The sequence below is a fragment of the Cebus imitator genome, unplaced genomic scaffold, assembly GCF_001604975.1.
Source record: "Cebus imitator isolate Cc_AM_T3 unplaced genomic scaffold, Cebus_imitator-1.0 Scaffold51, whole genome shotgun sequence".
Lineage (NCBI taxonomy): Eukaryota > Metazoa > Chordata > Mammalia > Primates > Cebidae > Cebus > Cebus imitator.
Window position 1 is genome coordinate 11,298,809 of NW_016107366.1, and position 19,241 is coordinate 11,318,049.

Genomic DNA, 19,241 nt, shown 5'->3' on the forward strand with positions numbered 1-19,241 from the left:
AAACATGTCTGCATAAAAACTCGAACAAGAATGTTCATAGCAACATTATTCACAGTTATCAAAAAGTGGAAACAACCCAAATGTCTATCAACCAATGAACTGAATGAACAACATGTGGTATAACCACACAATGGAATAGTATTCAACCATAAAAAGGAATCAAGGCTTGATACATGCTAAAATATAGATGAACTCTGGAAACATTAGTTAAGTGAAAGAAGCCAGACACATTGTGTGATTCCACTTATACGAGATACCTAGAATGGGCCAATCTTGGAGACAGAAGGTACATTAGTGGTTGCCAGGGCCTGGGGGAGGGGACAATGGGGAGTGGCTGTTAATGGGCATGAGTGTTCTTTCGTGGGGACAAAATGTTCAAAAATTAGATTGTGGTGATGGCTGTAAAACCCTGTCTATATACTGCTCACATGGTTAGGCTTTGTGTCCCCGCCCAAATCTCATCTTGAATTGTAATCCCCAGGTGTTGAGGGAGGAACCTGGTGGGAGGTGATCATGGGGGTGCTTTCCCCCATGCTGTCCTCACAATAGTGAGTAAGCTCTCATGAGATCTGATAGTTTTACAAGCGTTTGGCAAGTTCCTCCTCCTCTCACTCTTCTCTCTCCTGCTGCCTTGTAAAGAAGGTGACTGCTTCCCCCTCCACCATGATTGTTTGTTTCCTGAGGCCTCCCCAGCCATGCAGAACTGTGAGTAAATTAAACCTCTTTACAAATTACTTAGTCTCAGATAGTATGTTTATAGCAGTGTGAGAACAGACTAATACAGCTACAAACAACTGTATTGTATGCTGGTAAACAAAAGCGGTCTCTGGGTGTAGGGCTGATTGCCTATTCTGTGACCAATCTTCTCAAAGGCTCCTAGGAAGGAACATGCAAGTGCTTGAACCTGCTTCTTGATAGCAATAGGACCTCTGCTAGCTGCCAGGGGAACTGAGATCAACAAGAGACTGCTTTCCTCTGGAAGAGTTTACTGTCTAATAGAGAAGACAGCCACAGTGTGTGCTATGTGTCCTAATAGCAAGTAGCAGCAGAAGGAGAAGCAGAGTTGACCAGATCAGTTAGGTGGGAATGGTGGGATGGGAAGGAGGACAATGCAAAGAGAAGGAGAAGAGTAAGTGCAAAGTTCCTGGAGGTGAGGGACATTATGTCAGGCTGGAGGCCAGGGCATGAGACAGGGAGACCAGGGAAATGGGACTGGAAAGGTGGGCAAGCATCTCAGGTTGAAGGACCTTGGAGATCAGGCTGTCATATATTTACTGTACCAGGAAATAACTGCAGTATTTATACACATGAGTTAATTGACTGTGTGACACATTAGTGAACTCTGAATATTAGAAGGAGTCACTGTGGTAGCAGTATGAGTACAGCAGGGGTGAAACTGGAAGCAGGGAGGCAAGTGAAGAGGTCTACATTCCTCATCGGAGCAGTCACTGAAGTCAGAAGCTGGGGGTTCCTCCTGGCCTTCTCCTCCTTCCTCCCTGGTATCTAATCTGCCTTGGAGGTCCAGTCGCTAAACCTGTGTGATACTATTCAGGTTTGACTCTACTCTGCCCACATTGCTAGAGTCTTGGCTCAGGCCCTCACCATCTCTAGGCTGGCACAGATGTCTACCCTCTAGGCAGTGACATCAACAGATCTTTATTCATTGATGCAAACAAGTCACTGTTTGCATTCATTCCTGGAATGAAGTCTAAACTTTTCAGTAGAGCCCACTGAGCCCACCAGAGTGGCTCCCTTTGGCCTCCCTGAGCACTTTGGTCCAGCCTGATGAAGTCCACAAACTCTATTTGGATGGACAACCTGAATAAACATCCTCCCTATGACACCTTTTGTGACACACCCTCCCTCCCCAGGTAGAACTGACATTTTTCCCCTTTGTGTTTCCATTACAGTGTGGATAGATTTTTATCGTAGCATGTGTAACATGTTATTTAAGTCATGTCTATTTTCTCCACAAGACTACGAGCTCCTTGGCAGCAGGGAGCTTGTCTTATATTTGCACATCAAGTACCTACTATACTGTTTGGCACATTATAGATGCTTAATGTTTATTGAATTAATGGATGGCTGGACAATCAAATGAATGGAAGTAGATTATTGCTTTCCATGCAAATTACTATAAGCATCTGAATCAAGGGAGAATGAGTAAAAATGAAGAGGAGGATATTTAATGCAGAGTTATTAGGAAAAGGAATAGTTGATTAGGTAAGATGCTAGAAATAGAGGAAGAAGGGATCAAGGTCACAGATGGAAGACTGACCCCTACCTGTTGCTATAAAGGACCCATCAGACATTTTGTGGACCCCTTGGTTTCACACAGGACCACTAAGGAAGGGTTGCAGGAGAGGCCCTCTATTAGACTCTTTGCTGAAGCTTCATGGTGAGCCCCCTCTCCAAGGAGCTATTGGGGTGGGAGGTGCCAACCTGATTGAAAGGTGCCAGGTTGAATGGGTCCATGGCAGGGTGTAGGGTGCTGGTGAGAGGATGAACCACAATTGTGGGGAGGAGGCTTGATTGGTTCCACAAATAGACGAAGTAGCTAGAAAAGGGGTAGGGCATTATCCATGACCTTGGTTAGAGCTTCCTTCCACACTCCAGATAGAAAAGTACCTCCTGCTTCCTGGGAAGTGAGTGTTTGGGGGCAGCAGCACTGAGATCATGTCATCATGGAAAACTAGATACTTTACCAAGGGCCTGGCAGGTGGGCAGGAGGGGGCTGAGGGGGCCAGCATGCAGCAGATTCAACAACATTGAGAATATACAACTCTACTTTTTCTGGTCTTCTTCCTTCTTCCCACCCTAGAGCCTTGGCTGCTTTATTTGGGCTGCAGAGTCCACTCACCAATGAACAAAACATTTGGATGTTTTAAGCTATGACAGTCACTTGTGGTAGACCGTGATGAAGTCAACCACAACATGACATATACAAAAATGTGCGCACATAATCTCAAATATACAGCCTCGCTCCCCTAGCAGGCCAGAGGCAGTCTCAGTGGGGAAGGCCTCCGAGGTTCTAGTATAATTCTAAGTTTAAATGCTCTTACACTGCTTGAGTGAATCCAGTAAGTACAGTCCAACTGGCATATTTGATATTCAAAGTAATCTTACAGTGAATCCTTTCTGCAAAGAAAATAATTAGCCTGTAATGCGAGTCATCATCCCTCCTTCTCATTTTGCGTGCTCTGGCTTGCTTGTCTACGGCATTATACTGTTGTGTGTTTATGCAAGCATCATCCTTCGTGGCCTGGGATCTGCTCTTCTCTGTATTCCTAGTGCCTAGCATAGGGCCTGGCATCTGAATGAGGGAGATATAAAAACAGCGATAGAAGGTGAAAGGGAAGATATTCCTGAAGACCAGGTCAATGACAAAGGGAGAGGAAGATGCTAGAGGCTCCATAAAGGCTACTGCTTTGGTCTGTTCACTTGCAGAGGGTCCACTTAGACCCTCTGTTGTATAACAGTGTTAAAGATCATGTGAAAATGTAGTCACCTGGGAGGAAAAGAAGCAACTGTGGCCATTAACGCTTCCCACCATGCTGGCTCACACTTTCACCCTTAGACGTGCTCAGTCTAGAATGTCCACCTCCCCTCCTCTCCCTCCTGTTGGTGAATTCTAGCCCATTCTTCCAAGTCTCAATTGAAATATCACCTCCCATGCAAATCATTCTCATATCCTCCCAACATTTAGCACTTAATTCTTTCTATAGTGCTTCTCTGATATTATCCTTACCTGTTTATGTATCTATTTTTCATGCTAGAGTATGGGCCCCCACAAGGGCAGTGAACAGGTTTTATTCTTATTTCTCTGCCTCCACAAATACCCAGACATACATGCACACCAATTCCGGCATGTGGGGCTTAGTAGGCATGCATGTGTTTTTCTAGTGGATGTTTTGTTCTTACAAGAGTAGCTGGTGCTGGTGCAGCCATGTTGAGGTTGTGGGACACGGGGAAGGGGGTGGAGAGAGAGAGAGAGGTCTGGTTTTGGCAAGGTAGGAGGCAGGATGAAGCAGTATGGGGGAATTCACATTAGCAGGGAGATGGATGGTGAGAGATGAAAAGGCCAGACAAACAGAATGACCAGCTTTGCCTATTTTGCACTTCTGCCTCAGACCACTGTTTCTTGTCCTGTGACACACGTGTAAAGATTCCAGAGAATCTCTGATGATATTCTGGAAAAACCACAGATTTAAGAAGATGCAAGTTCATTGCTGCATTCTTTATCAGTGAGAGCAGTGCTAGTTCTTTATCGTACGCCTTCTTTTGACATCCCACCAGAAAAGGCAGCATGAGCCCCATTTTACCTACAGAGAAACTGAGACCCAGAGCGGGTGGGAGACTCATTTGAGTCTTGGTGTTACAATAATATCTGGAACTCAGGCAAAAGCCCCATCTCTCCCTTTCTAATGGACTCTGCTGGACTCTCCCACCTTGTTGCTATCACCTGCGTTACAATTTTGAGGACATGACTTGACTGTGGTCCCACTTGCTAAATGTGCAACAAAGGCAAGCCACCCGCCTGACTGTGCTGCTGCATGGGTGTAATGAGGTGTGAAAGTGAGGAAGTGGAGAAGGGGTACAGGCGAGCCATGATGCCTGTTAACAAGAGGATTCAGTCCAAGTAGACGGCCCCCAGCCCTGGAGCATGGCGTCTAACTGGAATGAGCCCAGGGCTAGAGCTTGGTATTATGGGAGACCCAAGGGTTCCCTGCAGAGGAAGAGGCCTCCTACCGACACAGGTGGGCAGAGGCCGGTCCCAGGTCCTGCGCTCTCCACTTAGACACAGCAGCTCCTCACTACCCCGCAGGCTGTATCCAGGGTCACAGCTGAAGGACACGGAGCTTCCTGCAAAATGACCTTCATCATGAACCTTGTAGCCAAACTTGGGGGTTCCTGGGTCCTCACATTTGATGAGTTCAAAACCTGGTGAGGAGAGAAGAGGCAGAGTGAGTAAGACCTGTCGCGGCAGAAACCACGCTTCCTCTCTTCCTTTGAAGTCCACGTCCTCAAGGAAGCTGTCTTAGCCTTGGCCTCTGGGTTCTGATGGATTCACCAGTCAGGATTTCCTCATTTCTATGCTCAGTTGAGGGGATATTAAGTGGCATTCATTTCTCTGTTGCTATATGTAAATGATTTCAGCTTTTAATAGTTTTCAGGCCTAAGGTCTGCATTTTCTATTTCTTTTGTTTGACCCCATAGCATTTTTGCTAGCAGGAGTGTTCTTTTCATTTTGCTCACTGAGACATTCTGATAAGATGGGGTAATATGGAGAAGTTACCTTAAATGTATGTTTGAAAGCTTAGTTATGACCTACTTAAACATACGCTGTTGAAACAGGCTGGAAAAGGAAACAGACTTATGCAGAGCTCCCACTCTGTGGTGCTATACATGTGTTCTCTCTCATTTGTTAGTCATGGGAGTCTTACAGGTGGGTATAATTATCTGCATTTTACAACTGAGAGCATTGATTTGGTAAGGTTAAATAAACTGTTCCAAACTTACACAATTTTCACTTGATAGAAATAGAATTCAAAGGTGTCTCTAATCCTCTTCCACTGAACCTCCTGCTGTAACAGGCAAGGATCCTCTGCCAGGCAGCCTCGAGCCCAGGCAAGGGGAAGCTTGAGTACATTCTGTGAATTATTTTCCCCAATAGCTATCTTTATTGAGATACAGTTCACATACCATACATTCTCCCACCTAACATGTACAATCCAATGTCTTTTAGTAGATTCACAGAGTTGCGTAGCTATTGCCGTAATCAGCTCTAGAACATTTTTATCACCTCAAAAAGAAATTCCATACACATTTTCCCCCAACTCTTTCAGCCCTAGGCAACTGCCATTTACTTTCTGGGTCTATGGATTTGCTTGTTCTGGACAGCTCATATGAAGGGACTCAAAAAATATGTGGCCTTTGCGACTGGGTTCTTTTACTTGGTGCAATCTTTTCAAGAGTCATCCACATTGAAGCATGTATCAGCACTTCACTCTTTTTTTTTCTTGAGATGGAGCCTTGCTCTGTCACCCAGGCTAGAGTGCGGTTGCACGATCTCAGCTCACTGCAACCTCCATCTCTCAGGTTCAAGTGAGTCTCCTGCCTCAGCCTCCTGAGTAGCTGGGATTACAGGCACCTGTCACTGTGCCTGGCCAATTTTTATATTTTTAGTAGAGACGGGGTTTCACCATCTTGGCCAGGCTGGTCTCGAACTCCTGACCTCATGATCCACCTGCCTCAGCCTCCCAAAGTGCTGGGATTACAGGGGTGAGTCACTACGCCTGGCCACTTCACTCCTTTTTATGGCCAAATGCTATTCCATTGTATGAACATATCACATTTTGTTTACTCATGCATCTACTGATGGATACACACTGGGTTTTAAAACAATCTTAAGAGCACATTCTTTGTATCTCATGGTTAAGCAAAAGCTCAAATAAATGAATAAAATGGGAAAGCCTGATTTCATTGCCCACATAGATACAAGAAAGACTTACTGGAAAACTGCAGTTCAAAGCCCTTGCTGGTGTTTTCAGCATCAGTGATGAAATCAAGCCACAGACTGCTGGATGTGCTGTTCAGAGTCACCCCCATCATCTCAGAATGGCTGAATACTCCCAGCAAACGGGCGGAGTTGTTGTTGCCATCATAAACCTGGACGCAGGAGAGACCCCCAACCCAATGTTGTCAGCATGGCCTTATGTTGAACCACACCTTATTCCACAACCCACACTCCTGGAGTTTAGCACTGGTAACAACTATTACAGGCACAGTGGTAACAACTATTAGAGGCACAACTATCAGATGCAAGAAAGATGGCAGAGGGAAGCTACCAACTCAGCAAGTTATCTTGTTTTCCCTTTAAGTCAGTTCTATGCTCAGTCCACCTCTAGTGTGTATCTAGTCCTTGGGAACTGGTTGCTATTCTAACCTTTCCAGTGGAGATCTGCTCTTGTTCCCTAAACCCCCATATAGCACCAGCTTACTCTTTAGCAGCCTGGGGAGGCTAGGTTTGGGTTGCCTGCTTCTCAAACCATCTGTTTCTTCAGAGAGACAGGCTGAAAGCATTCATCTCTACATTGCTGAACCTTCAAATACAGCCATCCTCTCACCTGATCCCACCCCCCGTGGCAGTAGCCTGTCTTGACCACTCTACTGGAAGTCATCCCTGGGATCCAGAGGGGATATAGTTAAAATGACCATGGTGATTTTTCCTTCCCAAGCTCAGTCTCTGCCTCTTTCATCCTAAAATGAGGGCTCCAGCTAGGACTTGCTGGGCTTGCCAAGGGTGGAATCGTACAGGCATCTGGCTTCCCTTGCTCCCATCTGTCCCCTGAACTTCTGAGCCGCAGCAAAGACAACAATCATCAGAATAATGAACTGGCTCCCCAGGTTTTGAGGTTGCTGCTCCTTTCCAGATAATTGTACAAATAACAATAGAAGTTGTGATTGAGTGAAAGACCCCCTGGTGCTTTTGTAAATATCAAAGATGGGATCTATGAGTGGGTGATGAATATTTGTGCATGGCACACAATGTGGTGCCAGCTGCCAGCAAATTGAAACAATATTTCCATTGTACTATTTATGAAGCAAAGCTTTCTAAAAGAAGCCATTCTTCAAGCTAACAGTGTTGTATATTACAGAGATGTGTTTAGGCTCCTGGAAGCCTGAAGTCTGTTTCCAGATCCTTGTGTAACTGCTGTATATCACTGATAGACTGAGTGAATTCAAGGGTTCCAACAGACCTCAAGATAATACAAGTTCAAAGAGTTTAGCCTAATTTGTTACAAAAATATTTTTACCCACTGAAACATATATGGAAATTAATGGATCAAGGCATTTATCATCAATAGAATAAGAATCATCAATTGCAATAAGAAATAATAAACACCAGGTGCAGTAAGAAACACAATCAGACACCATGTGTTTCTTTAATAAAAGATACACCACCACCCACAGAGTTATCTTGCCAAAAATATCAGACCTGATCAGGTCAAGCCACTGGATCCAATTTGCAACTTACAGGCAATAAATACCGAGGACAGAGGAACATACAAAATGATACCCTGTGAGGGCATTCAGCAAAATCCAGAGTGGAAAATTCCACCGAATAAATGCTTTGATTTTCTCAACAAATAAGTTACAAAGAGGAAAAGAAAAGAGATGGAGGGAGAAACCTATAGATTAAAAAACACATGAGACAATGAATCCAATGTGTGGGCCTTATTGAATCCTGATTCAAATAAACTATAAATTTTAAAAATATTATGACATCTATGAGATAATTGGAAATTTAAACAGTCACTGGATATATGAGTTGTTAAGAAATTATGGTTTATTAATAAAAGTATGATTGGAACAGGATACTTTCCTTAGTTTCCAAGCATAATTCACCCTAATTCATTAAGAACAAAAATGTTATTTGCATCATTACAATAAAATATTAATTGCAGAAGAACTTATAAAACAGAAATGTGCAAATAACTTTCAGGACTTACAACATGTTGGTGAGTATCTTTCTAGGCTTTGTTCTATCCCTTTATTTCCTTGTATACATTTATTTAAAAATACTTTTTATAACAATAAGATCAAATTATAGATACTATGGGGCAACCTGCTCTTTCATTTAATATAATGTGTATATTTTTAAAGTCATTAAGTATTTTTTTCCATAATGGCATTTAAATGGCTTCAGGAATTTCTATAATAAAAGTTAACCCAATCTGCAATATAATTATTTACATATCAGCGACCACAATATGTGCTCTGGCACATAAGGCTCACTTAGTAAATGTATGTTAAATAAACCAATATTTTCCTCTAGAATTCATGTCCTTAAATCCATCTGGGATTTATTTTGGGATATGATATAAAATTCTACCTTAACTCCCTGATAGATTAGCCATCTAGCTAAACTCTGTATATATTCCACACACTACCCATTTTAAACCCATCTTTGTCACATATATAATTAACATATAATTATATAAATTTGGTTTTGTTTGTCAACTTTCTATTCTATTGCATTTGTCTATTTATCTATTCCTATGCATGACCCACACTGTTTTAGTTACCATAGCTTTACAATATATTTAGATAATTAGTAGGAAAAGTCTTAACTTGTCTTCTTTTAACTTAAAAAAAATTCTCCCAGATGTATTCTACTAAACCCAAGGAGAATTTTCCTGAATTAAAAATAATAAAACAAAAACCCCCAAAACAAAACAAAACTTGTGTAATTCTGAGCTACATTAAATGCATGGATGGATTTGAGAAAAATGCATCTGTGTGATACTGAGTCTTCCAATCCATATATGTGGTGTCTGGCTCAATTTAATCAAGTTGTCTTTCATGTCTCTCACTCACATTCTGTACTTATTCCTGAGTATTTTAAAATTTTTGACTGCTATTGGGAAATGGGTCTTTGTATACATTTATTTCCTAACGGGATATTGCCTGATGGTCCAATTCATCATTACGTGCAGGTGATGGAAATGTCTCCCTAAGAAATCCAAGGGAATATATGCACATCCATTACATCCAATAAAGCAGGTCAGCAAGATGGCTGGTTTCAAAATGAATATGCTAAGCAGAAAGCTTTCATATACACATATACACAATTACAATATGTAAACATAATTTCTATGAATATGCCTGCATGTCTGCTTGCACACGTGTGCTTAAGTTTCTCTCGGGCACACATCTAGCATGGAAGAGCTGGTTGCAGGGATGGCACATCTTTAATTTGGTTAGATATTACTAGATTGCTCTTTGAAAAGGAATACCAATTTGCTCTCTCACCAGCAAAGTCTGACAGCTTTCATTGCTTTATACCCTTGCTGATACTTGGTATTTTCGGGTATTATGATGTTTTCTAATTTGATGGGTGTAAAGTGGTATCTCATTTTAATATGTAAATCCATGATCACCATTGAAGTTGAGCATCTTTTTATATGTTTATCAACAGTTCTTACTTCCTTTTCTGTGAATTGCCTGCCTGTTCATACCCTCTGTTCATCCATGAGCATGAAATCTCCCTGTATTTATTTCAGTTACATCAATATCAGAATAAAGTTTTATTATTCTCTCAGTTAAGATTATGCACATTTTGGAGGGCTTATTTCCAGGTGTCTTTTGTTTTTGTTTGTATTATAAATGAGACTTTCCCTCCTGATTACAAGTTTTATTTGGTTATAGAAACACCAGAAGCTTTGTAAATTTTCTTATTGATTTTGAGTTTATTAGTTGACTGTTTTGTAGTTTTGAAACTAAGACACAGTTTTCTATATTCCTTTCTAATTTTTATAGTTCCTTTTCTTCTTTTTCTGGTTTAAATGTAATGGCTTGGCTCTTCAGTACAATGCTGAATTCTACTGGTGATAGTAGAACTATTGATCTTGTTATTGCCTTTATTGGAAATCTTTAGGAAGTTTTGCCATTAACTATAATGTTTGCTGTAGGCGTTTGGTAGAAATGTTTTTATAAAGTTAAGAAAGTTCTATTTGTAGTTTTATGAGATATTTTTAAAAATCATGAGTGGGTATTGAATTTAATCACATGATGTTTTGGGGTGTATTAGTAGGATAATATCTTTTTGTTTGTTAATGTGTTTATAGGATATTAGGTTGAACGATGAAGTTGCCAATATTTTAACAGTTTTGACCTACAAAAGTAGCAATTTCATATGGCTTGTCTAACAAACAACATTATGAGCGTTTCTAATTTTGACACATCCTCACATTCCTGGAATCAAACCTACTTGGTCATCTTTGTTTTAATACACAGTCAAATTCAATCAGATATGTACTCAAGAGTTTTTAGATCTATGATCATAAGTGAGACTGCCCTAATAGTTTCTGATGTCTGTTCTTTAAAAAATTTTTATTTTAAATTATAAATTGATAAATTATAGCTGCAGACATTTATGGGGTAAAAGGTAACGTTATGATTTATAAATACAATGGGGAATTAGTAAATCAAGCTAACATAATCATCACCTCAAATACTTACCTTTTTTGTGGCAAGAACATTTCAAATTTACTCTTTTAGTGATTTTGAAATGTATGATACATTATTATTTGCTATATTCACTGTGATGTCATTATATCTCAAAGAAAAAAAAACTCTTAATTCTTCTGTCTAATTGATGCTTTATATACTTTGACTATTATCTGCCCATTCCCTCAATCCCCCGGTGATCATAATTTTACTCTTTGATCCCAAAGTTTCTACTTGCCTCATTAAAAAAAAATGAGTAGAGAGATCGATCTTTATTTTTCTTCTCTTCTGAACCATTTATTGCAAAGATTAATTGCTTCTTGAAGTTTTGGTAAAGCTTACCTGTAAAATAGTTAAGGCCTGGGGCTTCTGAGAGAAAATATGGGGGAATTACAATTTTTTAATGTTATTGTTTTTTTTCAGATTTTTTTCATATTATTCCTTTTTTTAATAGAAATTTCTGTTTCATTTGAGCTTTCAGATTTCTTGGCTTACAGTTGTTCCTGAACATTTTCCTTCTTATCTTTTTATTTTTATTTTTTTAAAAGGGTCTCACTTGCTCAGGCTGGAGTGCAGTGGCACAATGCCTAAATATTTTTTTATTTACATAATCCCTCCTATATCTTTGATTATGTCCCTTTTCAATTCCTAATATTATGTACTTGTGTCTTCTTTATTCTTTGATCAGTTCTGCCAGTTTTGTCTATTTTATTAGTTATTTTTCAAAGAACCCAGTTGGTTGTGTTGACAATTGCTATTGTTTTTTAGTTCTCTTTCTGTAGTTGTTTCTGCCTTTATCTTTAAAAGTATTTTTCTCCTACTTTCTTCTGACTTATTCTGTTACACTATTCAAGCTACCCAAATCCTTATTTATTTTTAACTTAGGTGATATGTTACAGACTTACAGAGTTATATTAAAATCTTCCATGATGACTATAACTTTATTAAATTTTTTTACATTTCCAGGAGTTTTTATTTAATTTATTCATGCTATGTTATTTGGCACATGAAGTTTTACTGTGGATTGATCATCCATTTTATTAATATAAAATAATCCTCTTTTTCATTTCCTTATGAGATGTGGGAGTAATTCTCAAATTTATCTTTTAATAAACTGATTTCATTTTTCTGTGGTTCACCATCTTCCGTTCATTGCCTCCATTCCATTTTTAATTGGGTGATCATGTTTTTCATCTCTGTTCAATCTCTCCTTATCTAAGATTGCTCTGTTTTCATTATTGCCTATTTTTGTGTCATAAATATAATATTCTCTCAAATTTTCTTAAGAATACAAATTAGGAGCTTTTAAAGTATGTTTCTGTTCTTTGTTGCTTACAGAGGGGCAATTAGTTCTGATTCCTCAGACATGTCTCCTTCCTCTTATCTGCTGAATATTTACACATATCTAGTTAATTTTCTTGTTGGCACACCATTACAGAGGGAAAATGGAAACACTCAGCAGTCTCTAAGGGAGCAGACAAACTAAACTCAAAGAGGCCGTAGCAGGAGCATTTCCTACCCTGGTGCTAAAGAATGTGTGTGTTCATGTGCATGTGTGTGTTTGTGTGTGCACTACCTGGGCTCCTGCATCCTCTGTTAGTCCTCCCCAAACTCTGACCTGGGTTTTATGCCCCATGTCCCTCCTCCTTTCTTACTCTGACCACCTCAGAAAGACTCTCTCTGCCTATCTACTAAGCTGCGCACCTAACCCTGAAGCCAGAACCTTGACAGTACAGTTGAATGTTCACACCAGTTAATTACGTCTTAGGTGCTATTCCAATCTAGACCTCCTTAGTGAGGAAGCATGGGCACTGGCAATAATCCATATGACCTCCAGCAACCTAGGAGCCATTTCTGTTGGCTCCATCAGGTCACTTACACAGAACCATTACTTATATTCCCTTCAAAACCTGAAAATTGTAACCTGTGCCTCAAAGCTGGCTTTTTGTGCTAATGGCCTTCATCCAAGTAGGTCTCTGAATTGCCTAGCTCATAACACTCCATCTGCACCTCTACAGAGAGGAGGTCCCTCTGGCACTGCTGTACTGATTGCAGCTTGTGAGGCTCAAATGGATGGAGAGAAGTGAGGGTAAGGGTGACGCCTAAAGACATGGTTCTCCGAAGGGTATAAAGCCCTTGTTTCGTGTTCTCTTTTTGGGAGACACACACTGTTTTTATGTGGGGTTGGAAAGCAGAGCTTAAGAAGCCAATGGGATTGTTCTATCCCATTTCATGCATCTCATCCAGTCATCTCATAAGTGCATCTTCTTGGGTTCAAACAGGATTATGTAAGAGCGAGAAATGCATTTCAATCACACACACATACATACACACACACACACACACACACACACATACGCACACACCCTAGAGGACATATACCCCAGGGGGTTGGCCAAGAATATCCATCATCTGTACATAAAAAGGATAGCACATTCATTACATCTGGAGATAATCTGAAAGCATGGAAATTTAGTGGTTTCTCTTTGGGTTTTCCAGAGTAGTGGGCTCTGGTTCAACTTTTTCTAATGTAAGGACTTCTCTGGCTACAAGGAATAAAACTATATTAGAAAAAGTTAAAAAAAATTCCTTGGCCTAGGATGAAAATGGACATGCTTTGTATGAGGCTTTCCTTATTCATTTTTTTAAGGCAGCTTCTTCATAAATTCTCCAAACTCAACTCTTTGATTACACAGACACACACCACACATTATTGGAGATACTCAATCACACATTCTTTGTATTTATGCAAAGAAATACAAGACATGTATGCTCAGTGTCTTAACAAATCCCTCTCTATGACCCTCTCTGTAATCCAAGTCCTGTCATTTCTTTCTCTTACATATGTCCTAAATACATTTTCTTTAACCCCACTGCCACACCAGGCCACCATAGTGGTACACTGAAACTGCTGTAATAGCCTGTTAGTGTATTAAAACACACTGAAAACATGCACAAGTGCACATATACACAATACACTGACACAAGTGTGCACAGACACAGATCCCCAAACCAAATACATAGACACTGATTCCAACACATGTGGAAACATATTTATAAAAGCATTTATATCCATAAACATATAGCTACACAAATGAACACACACATGCATATATACACACATTCTTTGAACTCTTCATTATTCATGTTGATGGTCAGAGTTCAAAATGGAAAACTGGATCAATTGGCTGCTCCAACCCAACGTATTATTATTATTATTGTTTTGTTGTTACTATTATTTCTTAAGACAGGGTCTGACTCTGTTACCATTCCGGAGTGCAGTGGCATGATCATGGCTCACTGTAACCTTAACCTCCCTGGCTTCTCCCATCTCATCCTCCCCAGTAGCTGGGACTATAGGCATGAAACACCACACCCAGCTAATTTTTGTATTTTTTGTAGACGGGGTTTTGCCATGTTTCCGAAGTTGAATTATTATCTTTTATTATGTAGTCAGTTCATACTCAATTACACATGCATTTGGTAGCAGGCAGCTTCTAAACAAAATCTAAAACCATATTCTTAGATACCCACATACCGCTCTCTTTCGGTCCTCTCTTTCTCCCAGATGAGTGAGGAGAGTATTTTAGGACTCAGGAAGGAAGGAGAAAGTTTGAATCATTCGCACAGAGACAAAGGAATATTGACCAGACTTCTGCATACTGTAACACACATACTCTAAAATTGATCAATTTTACCTTGAGGACATCTCCTTCAGAGAGTTCGAATGCCCTGGCTTTCAGCTGAATCCCCTTCCCTGGGTGGGTCTGGATGGAGTAGATGCATTCGTGATTGTTATTGTAGTTCACAGGAAAGTTCGGGGACAGCAAAGTACCCTGAGTGCCTGTGACTGAATTCCCACACTCAGCTGGAAAGAGAATCACAATAACCACAGATTAACCCCCTCAGCTGCATCCGGAAAGCAACTCACAGCTCTGGAGAACCTGACAAAGATGACAAGTCGTTTGCCTGTCTACCTGCCAATATGCCTATGTGTCTGTCCAGTTGTTGAACTGTCTATAGAGATGCCTAACAAATGTAAAAAAAAAAGTACCTTCCTACCTACGGTGCTGCCTGGTTTGTTCTGCCTCTTGTTCTGTTTATCTGTCTATAGAAACAGAAACTAACCCGACAGGCACCCTTTACAATTTCACGGTGCTATTAAGCAGCCCTTCCACATACCTGTTCATATAGTAGCATAGCAATAGAAATGACCAAGGAGGAGGTCAGGGGAAGAGGGAGGCAGTTAAGTGAGGAGAGATGAAGCCTTTCAGTACCACAGAACAGAAACTAAGAGGGGGCAAGATCACATCATAATCACTAACCCTTAGGTGCAAAACAGCATGACTGACAGTTTACAAGGACCATTTCAGCCATTAGTCACAACAGCCAGCCCCATCACGTAGGCACAATGATCATCTCTGGTTTAAAGATAAGGAACGAGGTACTCAGCAACTCAGACCAAGTCTCTCTGTTGATTCGTGAAGAGGAGGGGACTGAGAACTCAACCTCCTGGGTCCTGGGGAAAGTTTTTAGCATAGTCCCATTGTAGCCTGTTTCATTTAACGGCTAATGAAATCACACTCTCCTCTGGAAATCCGTTTCTCCTCCTCCAGAATTAGTTATTCTTTCCCCATTATTCTCATACCTTTATTTATAGCAGTCATCCCATTCTACTTGACTTATTTGTTAACAATTCTATGTCCTCTGCTGCACTGTGGGTCCTGTGGGGCTTGGTCGTGTTACTGTTTCCTTAACACCCACTCAGTGCATGGGTAGGGCAGGCTCATGGCAGGGTATGCACGGAGGAATGGGATCTTTAATCACTGGGAGGCCCCTCCCTGTTTCTCCCTGTATCTGAGTAACTCTCATATTGCACCTTGATTCTTGCTGCCTGTCTGTGTCACCCACCTACACTGTCAGTAACTTGAGGGCTAGGGTCATGCTGGATGAACCAACGAATTTCCACGCCTTAGCCTGGATTGTCTGTAAAATAAATATTTACTGAAAAGAAATGAATGAATGAATGGATAAGGAATACACTGACCTCTGAAGATGTACAGTCCTAAAAATAATAATTAGGCTCCGGAAGTATGTAAATACAAGTCCAGATGGCAGGCCCATTATCCATGTGGACATATGGGGAATTTGGAGCATGCCTTGAATCTTTCAGGTGGCTGGTAGCAAGTCTGCGTTCTCTAAACCATCCCTCAGCGTCCTTTAGTCTAGGCACAGTCTGTGGCTGGAAAAGTCCTGGGGTTGACCAAGGGGTCACTGCTTGGATCTTACAGTTAACCCCTAATTACCCTAAGCCAGAAGCATACTAGGCTGAGGCAGCACAGATCGAGCACATGGAAACCTTCAGAGCTGAACTGCTCATGGGCTTAGTTATATGTCTGTGTGTTCTCTTGTCCCCAAGGCTGCTCCTTAGTCCTTTGAAGATGGGGGCCATACGTCCCACCACCAAGTCCCTACTTTTCTCAATGGACCCTCCTCGCTGGGTCCTGCTCAATTCAAGACCAGCTTCAGTTTCCTAAGACTTTATATAAGGCCTCATTGATTTCTCTTGGAGGATAAATCTAACTTTACAATACTTTCATTTTTAGTTTGTTTTTCGTAAGACAGAGTCTCGCTCTGTCACCCACACATGAGTGCAGCGGTACAATCTTGGCTCACTGCAAGCTCCGCCTCCCGGGTTCAAGCAATTCTCCTGACCCAGCTTCCTGAGTAGCTGGGATTACAGGCACATGCCACCACGCCTGGCTAATGTTTTGTATATTTTACAGTAATTTTAAACTTTGTCTGTTTGCAAAACTTCCAAGTATCATGATGAATGTGCTGAGATGGCTCATAAAACTCAAGGGACAGTGGTGGACAGGCTCCTTGGGGGCAGAGGCTGTTGGTAATTTACACAGATGTTTCCATCACATGTACATTTCTTCGGAGATCTCAGATGAGAGTGGGGATTTGTGGTGGGGGGCAGGGTTGCTGAGGGCCATGCATATGTAAACATTTATTACTCAGTCACATCACATGGGCAGCCTTCTCAAGCATCTCTCCATTTTCTCTGAGATCATTATCACTCCTCTACCTCTAGGCAGAGACCTGTGGTGCAATGGGATGATCATGGACTTTGGAGTTAGACACATTGTGTCAACTCTCTGAACTTCTGAATTTCAGTCTCTTCATCTGGACAATAATAGCATTCTCATATGACTGTAGAATAAAAGGGTGAGATTTTATATATAAGATAGATAAATATAGGGGAATGGTTAGCACATAGTAGGCTCTCCACCAATGTCCCAGGTGAATCTATGTGGCTTGCCTGCTTCCATTTGGAGCCCTAACTGCCTGCATTCTGGGACTGGCAGAAAGCCTAAGAAGCTAATGGGAAGCACGTGTTAGCTGCCTGAGGCTCACCGCACCCTCACGGTTCCTGATGCCTCTTGCCCTCTGTCTAATTCTCGACAGCTGGCTTCCCTTAAACATGGGCTTTGGTGTGTTTTGGACTTCCTTCCTGGCCCTGCTTCCTGCATAAGAGCCATATGCCCCAGCATGAGCCTTTCCTCTTTCCCATACGCCTGACACCTTTACAAGGAGGGCTGATAGCTTTAGATATGGCCAGTCCTTGGCCAATTGCCAGGTCCTGACTCCCTGTTAGGCCTTTGTTCTGAGCACCAGGAAGGGGACAGGAGGGGTAGAGGGATGGGGGGCTTGCTTCCGGGAAAGTTTCCAAAGTAACAGGGGAGGTGAACAGATACACTGAGAAGCCAAACACAGGCATAAATGGAAACAAATAAATGTTCCAGAGAAACAAGCAGTCACATCCACAGGAAAGTGCTGTGGCTGATTCTGGCATCTGTGACTTCTGTTGCCCCCATCAGAAGGGATCTTGTTAAGGGCAGAGGCTGTATCTTATCCATCAGCCTGGGGCTTCTGAGGCAGAGGGTTAGGTCTTCTCCATCACACCGGGATTCCCAAGGATAGGGTCTTGTCTCCTGCTGCAGACTGGGGTCCCTGGGGTCAGGGCTGCCTCTTCTACAACAAATTCAGGGGTCCCTGCGGTCAGGGGCTATGCCACCTTCCTCCCCACCACCCACATCACACCGCGAATTAAAGCCCAGAGCTGTTCATCTTCTTCTCGGCTGGAAACGTTTCTGGTAGAACTATGTGGACTAAATCATCCAATTTGCATGGCGACTAGGAGCACCCCCAGTGGGCATTCCTGAGATACTTCCAGCCTGATCCTAGGCAGCAGGGCTGGTGGTAATTAGAGGTGATTATAATTGCCATGCGTTATTAATAACATGTGAAACAGAAGACAAATGTAATAATAATGAAAATATTGTGAGGTGTCATGAACAAACAGTAATTGGAATAATAAAGAATGAATTTATGTAATGAGATCAATGAGGCAAGAGCTTACGGGCTGTGTGCATCTGTGGTCCTGGTTAATCCCATTCAAGAAGAGTTTCCCCCAGAACCATTTAGCTGAGGATGTTTTCTCAGAGACTAAAGGAGCTGCTAGCAGCCAGATATGAGCTGAACCTTCCTAGGGGGGTTCCATGTGTTACTGAGTGTGTGTGGCCGGGTCAGGGTGGGTGGATGCCTTTGGGGATGGTTATAGGAGAAGGAATACACTCCATGGTTAATTGGGCAGAAATGGAATTCTGCAGCTCTTTGTTTTAATGTTTCCTTTATGAGATCGTAAAAGGTTATTGGCAAAATAATGATAATTGGTTATTGATAAATACAGATAAAAAGGTTATTGGCAAAATGATGATAATTATATGCCACCTCTTAGTTTATGTAAATAATGCCATCTAATGTAGAGTAAAGCCTGTGAGTTGGAGGCTGTTATCCCTGTTTCATAAATGAGGAAGCTGAGGGTGAGAGAGTTTGCTGGCCTGCCTGAGATCTAAGCGCTGGTAAGTGGCAAAGCAGTGACCCCACCTTGGCTTGCATGACTGCACAGCCTGGGCCTGGCCCATATGGCCAGCCTGTCTAAGCTGTCCTTGGCACAGCCTGAGGGTTCCATGGACTTGTCTCAGGCACAGCTGACCTCACTGGCTTTTGAGATGCTGGTCCCTGTTTCAGTCAGTGCAGTGCTGCTTTGATGTGTTTTGTATATTTTTATGGGGTTTTATATAATATTTCACTTTACGTGAGTTCCATGGCTAACAGTGAGCATGGAAAATACTCCATGAATGCAGCTAGTATTTTATCCA

The 19,241-nt window shown here is 41.6% G+C and overlaps 1 protein-coding gene across 2 annotated transcripts in view; it reads right to left on the minus strand.

Moving 5' to 3' along the window:
* CSMD2 (CUB and Sushi multiple domains 2) overlaps positions 1-19,241 on the minus strand; it is a 616,956-nt gene that overhangs the window by 171,732 nt on the left and 425,983 nt on the right. For both annotated transcript variants that reach the window (XM_017527996.2, XM_017527992.2), the window contains 3 exons: positions 14,712-14,881; positions 6,513-6,669; positions 4,750-4,941 (listed from right to left, as the gene is read on the minus strand). In XM_017527996.2, the coding sequence (XP_017383485.1) occupies positions 4,750-4,941; positions 6,513-6,669; positions 14,712-14,881 (519 nt within the window). The remainder of the gene's footprint in view (positions 1-4,749; positions 4,942-6,512; positions 6,670-14,711; positions 14,882-19,241) is intronic.